The 14,272-nt window shown below is 38.0% G+C and overlaps 1 protein-coding gene across 2 annotated transcripts in view; it reads right to left on the reverse strand.

Moving 5' to 3' along the window:
• LOC102304162 (seizure protein 6 homolog) overlaps positions 1 to 14,272 on the reverse strand; it is a 91,505-nt gene that overhangs the window by 41,533 nt on the left and 35,700 nt on the right. For both annotated transcript variants that reach the window (XM_042223584.1, XM_005928525.3), the window contains exons 2-3: positions 1,248 to 2,006; positions 717 to 838 (exon numbers count right to left, since the gene is read on the reverse strand). In XM_042223584.1, coding sequence (XP_042079518.1) covers positions 717 to 838; positions 1,248 to 2,006 — 881 coding nt within the window. The remainder of the gene's footprint in view (positions 1 to 716; positions 839 to 1,247; positions 2,007 to 14,272) is intronic.

A 14,272-nucleotide genomic window follows, 5' to 3' on the forward strand; every position in this document is an offset into this window, starting at 1 on the left:
AGGGTCTACCTTACAATATAAAGCATTTTGAGGCGACTGTTGTTGTGATTTGGCGTACAAATAGAATTGAAATGAAATGAAATTATTCTTCATTGTAGTTTATTTCCTTTGTCTCTTTCTTCATGCGTAGTGTGAGTCCCCTTATATCCACATTCAGTATCTTTCTCTTAGGTTGGCATCTTGTTAAGTGTTAGCATTCATTATATTAGTCTCCTTTGGCTTTTTCCTGCTTTACTTTGAAAGCTTATTTTCTTTGTTTTACTTCCTATCTGTCTCTACCTGATTGTCCTGATTGCCTTCACCACTCTCCTATCTGTCATTCCCCAATCAGCCCTCTGTTATAAATAGTCCTGTCTTCCCTTTAGCAGACTGCAGAGTTAGCATTTGTCATAGAATTTGTTATTTTTCCCTTGTCTATTCCTCACGCACTGTCTTGTCTTGTCTTTTTTCCATCACCTTTTGTGGTTTTTCAACCTTCAGCTTCCTGCAGTTGGGCCCTAACCTTTACGCTCCACACAACCTGACAATATCATTAGATTCCACCTTTTCAGACCTCAAATTTTATCCCAAAGTTCTTGCAGTGCTTTGGCTAGAGCTGGTTTTAGCCTGTTCTCAGGTGGCTACTTAATGGAGTTTTGAAACTTACCAAACAGCCACTTCATCAAACGTTCATCAAATTACTAACATTATAATTATTGTGAGCTTTTAGCACTGACCTGAACTTCGATGCCATATCCCAGGTAGACAGTAATCAAGTAGTTACACTCCACTCCCGAGTCAAGTTGCTGCAGGATTTCAATGTTACCCTCAGGGTCAGTGAAATTCAGACTACACGGCTCTGTGGAAGAAAGTAAAATGACAAGTGATTCCCTTTTTCCCGGATCACTGATCTTTCTGACAGCCCACCTGTGTCTCCCTGGCCCTGTAACCCTCTAACTATCTCTGCAGAGATCCTCTCTGACACTACTCATCTGGGCCTTCAGCCCTCTGTGGCCAGTGGGAAGGGCGGGCAGGACACATCAGGAAAAATCAGATTGTTTTTGACACATGAGCAACTCCGTTATCCCTGACGGAAAGATGAATAGCTGTGTGCAGAATGCAAAATGAACAGGAGTAATGCTGAGGATTTGATGCTTAATTTTCTTTTCCTCTGGGATACATGTGTTATATTTAAGGGTAAATGTCCAGCTCAGTACAGTACATCCTTGAAAGTCAGAGAAAAAGAAAAAGAATATTACTCTGCCTACCTGATGTTTGCATGGTGGTGATGGTGGTAGTTGTGGTAACAGTCGTGGACATTGTTGTGGTGTCTTTCTCTGAAGAAGCCGGAGTGAGCTTGTGGAGCTGATGACCAGGGCTGGTTTTGTTTTTTAGTGCCATTTCACTAGCTTCCCCCTTTTCCATCTTCCCCGAGGTGGCCTCTTCCGGAGAAGCACCCAAACTCTGAGGCTGACTTCCTAGTGAAGATGAGGGAGGTACTCCGCTGTTTTCACCACCTGAACCTCTGTTATTTGGTGTCACCTGGGTGGTAAGTGAGTGTGTTGTTGGATCGACCTTGTCTGTCCCCCTGGTCCTCTCCTTTGATTTCTTTTGAGGCATAGACACGGGCAGTGCTGGTGTTGTGGGGGAAAATGTAGTCAGCGGTGATGTGGCAGCCACAGTAGCAGTAGAGGCAACATCTGAAAAAGCTGGAGCATCCTCATGGGGCACAAGTTGAGTGACAAGGTCTGCTGCATTTGGAGCAGACACAGAGCCTGGCATGGTGGGATATGCAGCCACATAGCCATCCTTCCGAAAAAAATGCTGGTCCCCCCGGAAGTCCCTTGTAAGTAAATGCTCATGAAGCAGCAGGCCCTTGAAGACTGGCTGGTGGTTGGGGATGTTCATTGGTGAGACGGTAGTGATGGAATGGACTTCACTTTCTGTGTCCTGCGTTGATGAGTGTGTGAAGAGGTCCCTGTCTAGGTCCAGTGTCCTCTTACTGATGCTGTTACTATCTTTTGCAACTGAAAATTAAAAGAAAAAAGGAGAAAAAAAAAGTAATATAGTTATATTAAGCAAAATATTACAGTCCAGTGATCTATAGAAGCAACATGCAGTATACGAGAGTAGTATGTCTTTTTGACAGTTTCATTATAGAATCATCAACTCTGCCAGCCTATAATCTTGCAAAATTATGCCTAATGAGGTGAGAGGCTCTCCTCTTGTATAATTCTTCCACACTTTCTTTTTTGAGTTTTGCTATTTTTAATCAGTTCATTATGCATGTGTGTGTATATGTGTGTGTGTGCGTGCGTCTGCGTGCAGTGAGGCTGGAGAAACTATGACCATAATAAAGTCCTTTATAAATTTATTCACTAGCAAGTCAGTCTAATAGGTTAACATAAATATAATATATAGTGTGAATATTACTGTACAGAGGGAGTATTTAAACACATGGAGTGTATCCATCTTCTATGTTAATGTAAAAAACTTTTAGTACTTAACATATTAGGGTATTTTTAAGACCATGAACACAATTAATAAGGTAGTATCAAAAACAGATTCCATAATTACACTCTGCATTCAATGAAAGCTTGGCGTGAGACTGAGAGGATGTAGTCTAGCTTTTAACAAGAAAAAAAAGTAAAAACACCACCAAATGAAAACAAGCTCTCTATTAGTCAATCATGGGTAAAATCAGCTATCATTAACCATCTAAATCATAGGTGTCAAACTCTGGCCCGCGAAGCCATACCAAATTACTATTAGAGCTGGCCTACTGGTATTATACAGTTAATATATATATTGTTTAGTATTAAGCTTTGCTTGTTCCATATTCAGTTTTTCAGCAAAACTTGTTTGAGTCCATAAGAAAAGATTCATTCTTATATCTAGAGGAAGATTTTTTTTTTTCAATAAATATTAATGTTAGCCCGCGACTTTGTTCCAGTTTTCGAATTTTGGCCCACTGTGTATTTGAGTTTGACACCCCTGATCTAAATCATCCCAAACTAAGCAGTCATTTTGCCATTCTGATACTGATTCTTCTAACATTTTAAAAAATATATCTAACTTTCAGTATTTGACACATCAGCCTGGTACTATTTCAATAATATGTAGGGTTTGTTAAGGTTTGCAAGTTCACATTATCTTCTTTTATACACATATGTCAACAAGAAACAATGCTGTCAGCTTTGGCACTTTAATTAGCTTGCATTTGGGGTGACAGTTTGCCTTAATGAGGCAAAATAGCTGCCGGCACACTTTTCACACTTAAAGATGAAAGGATGTTGTTGACACCGTGGCAGCAAATCAATGAGATATCCCTATGTGAGTGCTTCTATTACAGCACTCCAAGAGCATGAAAGAATCTAAGTTTGAAATCAAAACCAATGGAAGACTCCGTTATATATTTAGGGCTTCAGTCAGAGAAGCCTAAAGGCTTGTCAGCAACCATCTGGCAACCACCGGAATTGAGAAAAAAATGTGTATTCCCCAACTAGTTGTGAGTGGCTGCTGGAGGTAGCTCATATTTGCTGTGAAATCAATTGCTAAAGCCTCCTTCATACAGGTCAAAAGACTGGTCAGTGACTCTAGGTAGTCATGAGTCGCTAGGAAGAATATGTATTCTGTGAGAGGCTGATAGATGGCAATCATTAGTGTGAAACTAGTTATAAAGAACTATACAGTGATGCACCTTGAAACTGCTTTGATTGCTAGCAGGTTGAAAGTCACTATTTGTATGCATGGAAGACACTGCCTTTTTCACAAACATAAAAAAGTTTTACAGCTTTACTTCAGTTTATGTGCACTGCTACAGCATTAAACCACATGCTCATTGACTAACAACTTGTGATTAACAAGCTTGTGGTTGACAATGAGCATGTGGTGTCATATAGATAATTCTTCGTTTCTGGAAGATGGTATGACAAAGATTTACAAAATGGACTTAATTTTTTTTGTTATATGACCAAAAGTGAATGACCGAGCCAATAAACTTAGCAGGAAAGTGTTTACAGAGCTCAAGTCTTCTTCTATCGGATTGGGAGCCTTTGTGCAACCACAGCTCTTGCCATCTGGTCACTTTCAGTTACAGTGCATGTTGAAGCTACTTCTGCGATGGCTTCATTTTTCCAACTTGGAAGCTGCATCTGTGTTTTATATTGTCTGGAGAATATTTAATTATAGGGACCAGAGGGTGCTAGGTGATCATCCACTGGTCTCTAGGCCTTTGTGATTCCCTTAGAGGTCATTTGCACAAAAAATGTTGAGTACATAGATACACAGCACACGCACTGTTTGTGCCTTGAAATTCTAGATAAGCCTGTTTCTTTAATCGTACATGAATTTATACCATGATCCTCAGCGTGAACTCTTACAGAACTCTGTTTCATCCTCTTTCCTCACATCTGATTCAATTATAAAGCTTGCATATTCTTCAATCGACCGACACTTTTCAATGTGTTGATTATAAGAACCCGTCACTTTCTTGCATATGAAATATAGCATATATTTCAGACTCAAATCAGCCTGCCAGTTGGTAAACATTCACCCTGCAAAGTCAAATTTGAAGTTATTGATTTCCTAAGGATTCCACAACAGGAAACATACATTCGGGTTTTTAAAAAAGAAATAGTATCTGAATAAATCTGAAAAATTGCTCTGCCGAAGGAGACGCTCTGCTTTGCTCATAAACTTGGAAAGAAGTTGTAAAGTTCTGTAACATTTTGCTGACGCAGAGTACTTTTTACCACCACCGGGCACATTGATAAAACTTTGATTGGGCTATTCAAGAGGAAGAGTAAACAGCTTTATTACAAAGCCTCTCCTAGGCGGACAGAATTGACACATGGTTTTACATTTTACTGACAAACACGACAACACCACATTCATCTTTTGTGGTGACAGAAGCAATTCAAAGACCTTTTGATGTTCTAAGATGGAGGAGAAACATTTCCTTGTAGCCTTATTCTGTCACAACAAGGGGAGCAAGAATGGTGCTATAAAGGCAAACTAAGCATATTTGACATGTCATTCTAGCAGAGAGAATAAAGAGACTAAAGGGGGGGTCTTCATAAATGATTGAAGTATATAAGACTGGCCTTCAACAATCTCAAAGACACACATACACACATACTGCATAATAAATTGAGAGTTTTTATTTATTCATTTATTTATTTTTATCATAATTATTGTAATTGCTCCTTGTGGCTGTTAAGCCCTGCCTCCTGCTGTCTTATCTTCCTCTCCCTCTGTCTCTGTCTTTGTAGCACAGATTTCGACCATCTATTTTCTGCCCTCCAGTCAGAATATTGAGTGAATGTGGAGAGTGAGGATGGAAGGCTGGGTTGAACCAGAGTTTCTCATACACAGATCAATAGAGGATCAATGTGTACAGGTTGAAGACCTCACTGTGGTGATTACAGAGAGGCACTGCTACCATATTGTTCTAATCTCCAAACTTTAATTGGCTGTTTACAGCTGAGGTTTGGAGCAACAGGGAGAAACTGAATTTTAAGTACCATTTCTATTAGTATTTATGCATTTTAACATGTATTTTTATTATCTCAACAAATTGGACAGTTAATCAATAAAATAATTTTGAAGAAATCTAATCAGGAAAATAATTTATTTATTAGTTTCAACCTGAAAAAAAAACATGTTAAAATTAGTTATGCTTCATCCAGGTACATCATTAAAATACTGACTGCATATAATTAATTGTCTAATGCTATAATTCAAGCCAAAAAAAATTGGCTTGAATTTCCCTTTTTAAATTTAAATTCCTTTATTTCAAACTGGTTCAGCCGTCGTGGTGTCAAGGATCATCACTTTTAATGAGCACTGGTTTTCTTGGAAGAACCATCTTGTTCAAGTCCTAAGTGGTGAGGTTGAGAGCATGGCCAGGCTCATCATCATTTTGGGGTTTTTTGTTTGTTTGTTTTTACTTCACCATTTGTGGGGTTCATTTGCCAGGAATTTTTCAACAGTAGTCTAAACGAAAATAATATTCTGCTTAAGTAGCCTGAACTGTAATTTTAGTCCTCTCTCATACACGTTCTCAAATAATGCAAAAAAAAAAAAAAAAAAAGCAAGACCAGAAGCAAAGCTTTCAAAATGTCATGCAAATGTTTAAATTGTGATGCTATTCATGGTAATGTTACATTATGAAAAATAACTGGCGTTTTTCTCAGGCGGCATTCCTCATAACACAGACACACCTTGTTGCTGAAGTTGTGAAAAAAAGAAAGTAAGACTATGTAGTTGGGAAAAACTAAGTATGCCATGTGATTTAGTAGCTTCCCATATGGAAAAGAAATAGTAAAAACTTATATGATTTACTCATTAAAGTGGCCACTTTCTCATTACTTTCATACATTCTTTTAGGAAGTATCCAAAACATACAAGTTTCATTATATAATTTTTCAAGGGATCTTATATCTGTTTTCACTCTTGTATGCTTTTCATACAAGTTTCACACAAGACAGATACAAACTTTATAAGATTTATATATATCTTTTCCATATGGGTTGAACCACTTCTAGAAGCAATAACGGGAAGTGATGTGACCTTTATCAGTCTCTCAAATCATTGCAGAAGGATTTTGGTCCATTCTGCAGCGTTGCTTCAGTTCCTTTAGGTTTACAGGAATTCTTTTATGCACAGCTCTCGTAATGTCCCACCTCAACATTTCAAGGGTTATGGGTTGAGGTTTGACTGGGCCATTGCATCATGTCTCTTAATTCTCAGCCAATCTGCTTTAGATTTGCTGGCATTCAACAGTGTCCTGTTGCATGACATAATTTTGACCGAGCTTTAGCTGTTGGACAGATGGCTTCACATTTAACTCTAGAATACTTTTGTATACAGAGAAGTTCATGGTCAATTCAGTGACTGCAAGGCTCCAAAAAAGGCCCAAATTATCGTCTCCAATCATCATGATCAAATGTGGTGCTGTGCATTTGGTCTTGTCTGCCCAAAAGAAATTGTACCAGAAGTCTTGTGGTTTGTCCTGATACAACATTGTAAACTTAAGCTGCGTTGCCATGTTCTTTTTAGAAAAAAGAGGCTTTCTCCTGGTAATGTGCTTGGATTTCTACTGCTGAAGAGATGGAGTGTACATCCCAGTTTAAAACTTTACTTTTTGATAAGCCTTATAGTTAGAGCAGCATCAGGTTATTGTCGCGTCATCTTAGTCATGCTACAATAGGTCTAGGCTGCTGAGGGCTTCCCGTGATGCATGAATCTTTCTTCTTCACTCTTCCCGCTGTCACCAAGTGCTTGATCACGATGTGTGTTCTGATTATATATATGATACAGTTTTCTCTGTATTAATGTTGGCTCTTTACCTTACAATATAAAGCAATATAAAGCACCATGAAGTGAATGTTGTTGTGACTTAATGCTACATAAAAATGCCAAAACATCTGCTGTCATAGAGGCGCTCGAACTTTTTGATGATCAGTTCATCAAGTGCATTTGATGAGCTGCACCTGACTGCTGCTTACCCTCTTAATTCCTATGGAACCACTAAGGGTTTACTTAGTTTCTATTTCACATGACTGTGAAGTATATAGTTATAATATCTCCCAACACTGCCCACCAGTTAAACTTTATTGTCTAACCATGTGTCTATGTACTCTAATATACTGCCGTACACAGTGTACTTTAAAATAAAATGTGACCTTTATGTGCTTTGGTAGGTTTGTGTCATACTGTTGCAAACAGTGACAGGCAAGTTCTTTCAAGTCACAAGACTTGTGACAAGATTAGTTTTAAATCACAAAGCCATAGCAGCTGTTATCATCTGTTATCATTCTTGGAAGCTGTTGCTTCTCTGCACCCCAGGTAAACATCATTTATTGACGTGCAACAGCTAAAAGTAGCAACCATGCTGCACGCTAAAGAGGTTACGTGTATAAATGAATCACATCACACTACACTGCAGCTGGTTAATTAGAGCTAATTCATAAATTAAAGGTGGTAATTGCAGTGACAGAATGACGTTACTGTGATATTATTCAGTGCATTAGAACAAGTACAATAAAATACCATTTATTGTCCCGGGGGAAATTTAGTTAGTGACATGTTTCCTTTGTGAGCACATTCAGTACACGTTTATGAGACCACTTATCTGAGAGGAAGGAAACCATTTAAAGAGTGCGGAATATATTCATTTGCCCCTAAAGAAATCTGCTATGCTCTCTTGCCCCGTTACATCAAAAAGTACCAGCTCTGCTGTCAAAACTGAGAAACGGGAATATTAGACTTAGTGATGTAAAATAACCTTAACAAACTGAGACAACCCTGATACCATAACAAATGTTAAATGGTGCAAAATGTTATAAATTTCAACTAGGCTGTGATTTGGTTTTTATCTAGTGAAATCCTTAGAGAAGTCTAACATTAGAATGTAGAAAACCAAGAATGTATTTACAATCCTATGGCAGGGCCAATTATAATAAAGATTTTCCAGCAATCCTGATTATGTGCATCATTTACATTGGGAGGCACACGATCATGCTTTGTCCATGGATCCATGACAATCTCTCAGTCTACACTGACTAAGATGACAGAGTGAGCAATCATTGGGGAACGCTCCTCAAGATGGCAACAGACAGCCTCATCTCTTCAGTTGCATACAAATGGAGTCATCAGTGAACACTCAGTGCATGGAGAGAGCACTAATAAGATGGGACAAGCCACACTTGAGGCAGGCTTCTGATTGACATCAATCTCGTAATATCCAGGGGCTTTATTTCCTTATTATTACAGAGAGCCACTAGACAAGCAAATCAATAAGCCACTTCCGCTGGGCTCAGATACAAGGGCTTCAGGTCTCTCTACGTAACTCCTTCTAGGATTCTCTGTGGAGGTTTGCACTCATGAATTCATTGTAAAGCTAAGGCAAAAATTTCCTGTTGCTGACTTTGACTCCATTTCCCCGAGTATGTGCAGATTCTACACTTGTTTGCATAAAACGACTAGGAGAGACCAGAGGAAATAATGGGGTGAAACTGATAAATGATTCCATTAGTCAACTTAATGAATTGATCTTTTAATTTTCCTTGTGGGTGTGACAGGTGCACGGAAGGGGAAATAAATAAACAAACAAAAGGTAGAAGGAAGGAAATGAGGAAAATTAAATTGATTACAGGATAAAACAGGCAAGAAAAAAGGGGGGTGAAAAAAGTCACGATTTATTTCTCAGGCAGTAATTTATGTCTAAAAACAGAAGTGACATTCCTATTTCATAGCATCACATTTTCCTTGTACTGTCTGTCTGGCTTTTGAGTCATGGGGATAACAGCATATGGAGATGAGACACGCTCTTATCCTTCATGTGACCTTTGACTTCATTGAGCGGAACCATAACTTTTCCCTTTCATTTATTCTAGCCTCTCTGAGTTCCGGTTCATTGAACATCGTCCTTCAGACAGCCTTTAAACAAACTGTGTCTTAATGGTGCCATGAAGCTCGTAAGGCCTGACCTTTAAGCTGGAGTAGAACAAAAACAGAGTTACACGTCACCACTATTTGCATTAAAACCTACTGTAAAGCATTTAAGTTGCAGGTGGTAGCAGGTCGTTCTTAACCAAATCGGAACTTTAAAAGTGTTTTAATTGGTAATAAACTGTTGCCAGCTGAATGTTATTTGAAAAACAAAATCTGCTATTTTTTTATTTACAGTTTTTTTCCAGCTTTTCTTTGGCCCAAGAACAAATAATAAATGAATACGTGTCTTGTTTTACAAATGCCTGGCATTAAAATTACATCTTCTTCCGTAATCGTGATAGAATCTGTCTTATGTAGAAGCCAAAGCCTTGTTGCATTTCAATTTACTATTGCTCTGCATCCTAGAAAAATACTGGGAGGAATGTCTATTTTCACACTTCATTTCCTTCCATTAGTGTAATTTATCTTTTCATTTTCTTCTCATTTACTCCATGGTGGAGTCAATTAAGAAGAGAGCTGTTGGTGAAACAAGAACTACAACTTTAAAATCAGTAGCCAGTTACAGTACAGTGAGAAAATTACCCCACCGTGTGTTAACAACAGTTGTAAAGGAAAAAAGGGGGGGGGAAGTTGGAAGACTGAGTAAAAAAAAAACCTTTTAATTCATTTGCTCATGTCTGTCAAATGCATCCAGGTATTCAGCATGAAGACGCAAACACATGATGAAATGCATAAATAGGCAGCATCATTATCTTGTAAATATAGTTATCTGAGAGAGAGCGCGGTGTACATCTGTGGCTCATCTGGTGACAGCGCAGACATTACTTTGAATTTAAAAGCTACTTGATTGATGTCACACCCTTTGCCCACGTTCAAATGATTTCCCAAACCTACAGGAAATCCATCAGCTCAAGGAAAACACTACTAAAGAGCCACCCCAGCAATTTTCAATCTCATCCGTGTACTTGTTATAGATCGACGTGCCAATGTGGACCATTACACCTGTCAATACTCTCTATTTCATGGGGAGGCTTATGTTATAACTCTGAATTAGACCAGACACAAAAACAAGATTCATTTTAGCCTCAAGAACTTCTTCTTCATCAAATAGTAGAGACCATCTGAAAATTGAAGCCAGGCAAAAGAGAAGGAAAAAAATCACTTTCTTATTTTATTTATTTTTTTGGTTTGTGTTGTGAGATATGTGAGAGCTCATATATAGAGAGAACAAGTATTCTTAGGAACCACAAAGACAAAAGACTGAGAGGAAACTGAGAGGAAAGCACGTGCACACTGGCCTGTGTAATATTTATCAGGGTGAAATCGGTGTCCTCTCCAAACAGACTGATGCCATTCAGCTTGAGAGTCAGGAGCTGAAATTGTATTACAATGCTTTAATCTCGGCTGAGTGGCCAAGAGGTCATGCTCCTGGAAATTGAAGACCTGAAAAATGAGCTGCAGAGTCAAGAAGGCTTGAAAAATCATGAGATGAGTGAGGAGAGGGTAGCCTGCTCCTTCACAGTGGAGGAATTTCTCCAGGAACTTGAGGAGGTAAAAAGGAAGCATCTAGCTGAAAAGCAGATCCTTTCTCATGAGCTGACCACTCTCAGAGTCCAGAAAGAAAAATGATCGAGGGTCCAGACTGAGTTCGAAAAATTGGAAACTGCGGATATCGCAGGCAAATTGGAGGACATGCAGGTCTCAGATCAGCATTTGGCTCAATGCATAATGAAAAAACTAAACAAATTTATTAAGAGGATCCAGGCAGAGACTAACTATCTAAACACTTTAAAGCAGAAGAGCTATACCAAAATGAAAGAAGCCACTTAGATGAGTGACGAAACATTTAAGTAATTTGATTAGATGTAATTTCGTTACTTAAGTACATGATATATAATAAGAGTTCATATCTAACACATTTTCCTTAATGATTAGTTATTTCAATAAATAAACCTGTGCTCTTAAATATTTCAGTTGCATTTTAGTCAAAATGACGGTTATTCTTGAACAAAAGGTGCACGTTTACGAGGGCAAAGAATCATTTTTAGTGTTTTCTGCATGTAGGCAAAGCTCAGACTGAAAGATTGTTCTTTCTTTTTACAGTAGGTGTTTTCATTGCTGCAGAAATTATGGGAAAAAGAAGAGCAAACATCAAAATGAACCTCTATTTTTTTGAAAAGTCCTTTAACAATAGTCTATATTGACATATTTTGTTTTGTGTAGAACAGATCCAGCACTTCTTGCTTCAAAAGTACCCAATTTTTTTAAATGCACTTGCTTGAATGCATTGAAAACTAAAAATGTTTTCCCCGAGTGTTACACTCTGTAGAAACCTCCTCCTGCAGAGTCAGCTTCCAGTTAAATAAGCTTCCTGGTATTTAGAGAAAGTGAGATACAGGCTCCATTTAGTCCCGTCTTAAATTCCAACACAGTTCACCTTGTTTCCAACACAGAAAAGCACTGTGTGAAATATTTAAGAAATTGTATTTATTACTGTTCACAGACATTAAGAAACTCATTAGTCAAAAAAGTACTTTTATTTGCTTTCTGTTCCATTCCTGTTTTCTTTGGATTGAGCATCAGTCTACTTCAAGTTTAGAAAAAGATCAAGGTTTGGGTTAAAATACACTGTTTTGACACTGAGCTTCGTCACAATGCTTATGTTATGATACATAAGTGCACAAGTAGTTTGCTTTAACTGCAAAAGTAGTTAAGGCAAATGATTAAAAACGTTGTACTAGATCATGTTTCAGGACGGTATTAATGAAAGTGCTTTGTGGGTGCTTGTTTTTGAAAATCCATTTGGTGTTATAGCTCAAATTGTGGTCTTGGTACTCTGATCTCTTGCTTCAGGCTAGTGCTGCTCATTTCCACATGCTGCTGTGAGTAGCTTGTTAGGTGACTTGAATGCTATATTTCGTTGGTGATCTTAGATGTGACTACTAGGTGAATATATTTGGATTACCTGAATTTTAATACGCAAAAGAAATATTTGTTTTTATATACTTTGTTACCGGTTTTTATTAATAAAAACACATACACACACACACACACACACACAGTTTGAATCATTGTAGTGAGTGAATGGGTTAGCACTGCCAAATCCCTCCAGCTTGCTCTAACAGTCCAAAGATTGTTTCATTTTTAAATCTAAATTGGCCATAGGTGTGAATGTGAGTGTGTGGTTCCCTATTTGTTAGCCCTGTGATGGAGTGGTGACTGTACCCCGAGTCTCACTGTGCAATAACTAATGTCTCAGCACCCCCTCCCCAAAGAAGTGGAGAATTGTAGAAATGGATGCATGGGTGGAATGACCATGGATAAGGAGGAAAAATTACAGTATATTTTATGATCCCATGGAGTACTAACTGATCAAAGGATTAAACATGTTTGTGAATCTTAACCTTTTGCATATTGACTGGATTAGGTGGATACAGGTAGAGAGCAGACCTTTGGACAAAAACAGTTTTGTTTTTTGTTTCTCTTTTTACTCTTAGATCTGACAAAATCAGAGCATTTTGGATACTTTCTATGTGCACTCTGACTTAGCAAGCAAGTAAAATAACTGATCAGGGGAATTTTTTGAACAGAAGAGAAAAGAATACAAGCAGCATACACACAATGTGGCAAAACCGATGTATGTTTTTAGATGCGACGGTTGAATCTCTTTCAAGGAAGGGCAGAGACTAAGAAATATCCACAATTAGGTAACTATCCTTCAAGCGGGGTGACAAGCTTACTGGAAAACTGCATCCAAGACTAGAGACAGTATTGATACAAACAAAGAAGAGGCTAGACAGCATTGTTATTGTTTTGGCTTTGAATAATTTTTTGCCCCGAAGCTTTCTATTTTAGTGTGTTCAGCATGCTTTGTGATAGTTTAGTCAGCGTAGACATTGGGCCATTACATTCGGACGGCTCTTACTGTTGTAGCATTTTATCAACCCTCTTAAAAATGAAAGGCATTTTCAAATGTTTGAAAAAAATGAGCAATTAAAATATGCATTTATCCACTAACTGGATTAAGTCTGAGTGACTGCGATATTTTAAAACTATCTCGAAACGAGATAAGAACGAGTATTTAAAAAACAATAATCAGTAAAGGAGAGGATAAGAGAGTTCAAAAGAGAGAGACAAACATATTTTTGACCAGAAGCGTTTTAATATCCCTGCTGCATGTAAAGTTTAAATTATTTTTATTCATTTTGGCAGGTGGATGCCAAAGAGCAAAGTCAGGTGAGGGCCTGTGAGTACACAAGTCTCAAAACATAAGCGCTGTAAACCAAAACACAAGCTGCCTATTGGGAGGTGAGGGGAAACAATATTAACACCGACAGTGATGGATGGTGTTGCTTCCTGTAGAGGTCTGATGGATGGAGGACTCTTTACAGGTACGAAGCACTGTTTTCTAGACTAAAAGGGGCCTTTTGTGTGTTGTGCATACACGAGTAAAATGTGCGTTATAAAAAATAGGTGTGCAACATTAATGTATTTCTTTTGCATAGATATAGACAGTGTTTTCTGCCATCCGTGGGTCCATTATTACATATATGCTTGAATATTACCAACAAATAAAGGTGAGATATTCCTAAAAGCTCTTTCCTAATGTGCAGCAGTGCTTGCTTTGTCTCTAAAAGCAAATCTTTGCCTGCTCATCTTCGCTTTTTGAAATTGCACCACTCTTTAGGTAAAGTAAATAGCTAGATTACTCAAAGTTAGTGATCTGCAATGTTTCTAAAAACAGTCAAATTTATGAAAAAAAATATAGCAACAACAAAATGCACCAAACACTAAAGACCAGTATGTATCATGGCACAGTCATAATAAGCTGCTG

Source organism: Haplochromis burtoni, unplaced genomic scaffold, assembly GCF_018398535.1.
Source record: "Haplochromis burtoni strain Fernald_Lab_line unplaced genomic scaffold, NCSU_Asbu1 Contig_115, whole genome shotgun sequence".
In the NCBI taxonomy this organism is placed as follows: Eukaryota; Metazoa; Chordata; class Actinopteri; order Cichliformes; family Cichlidae; genus Haplochromis; species Haplochromis burtoni.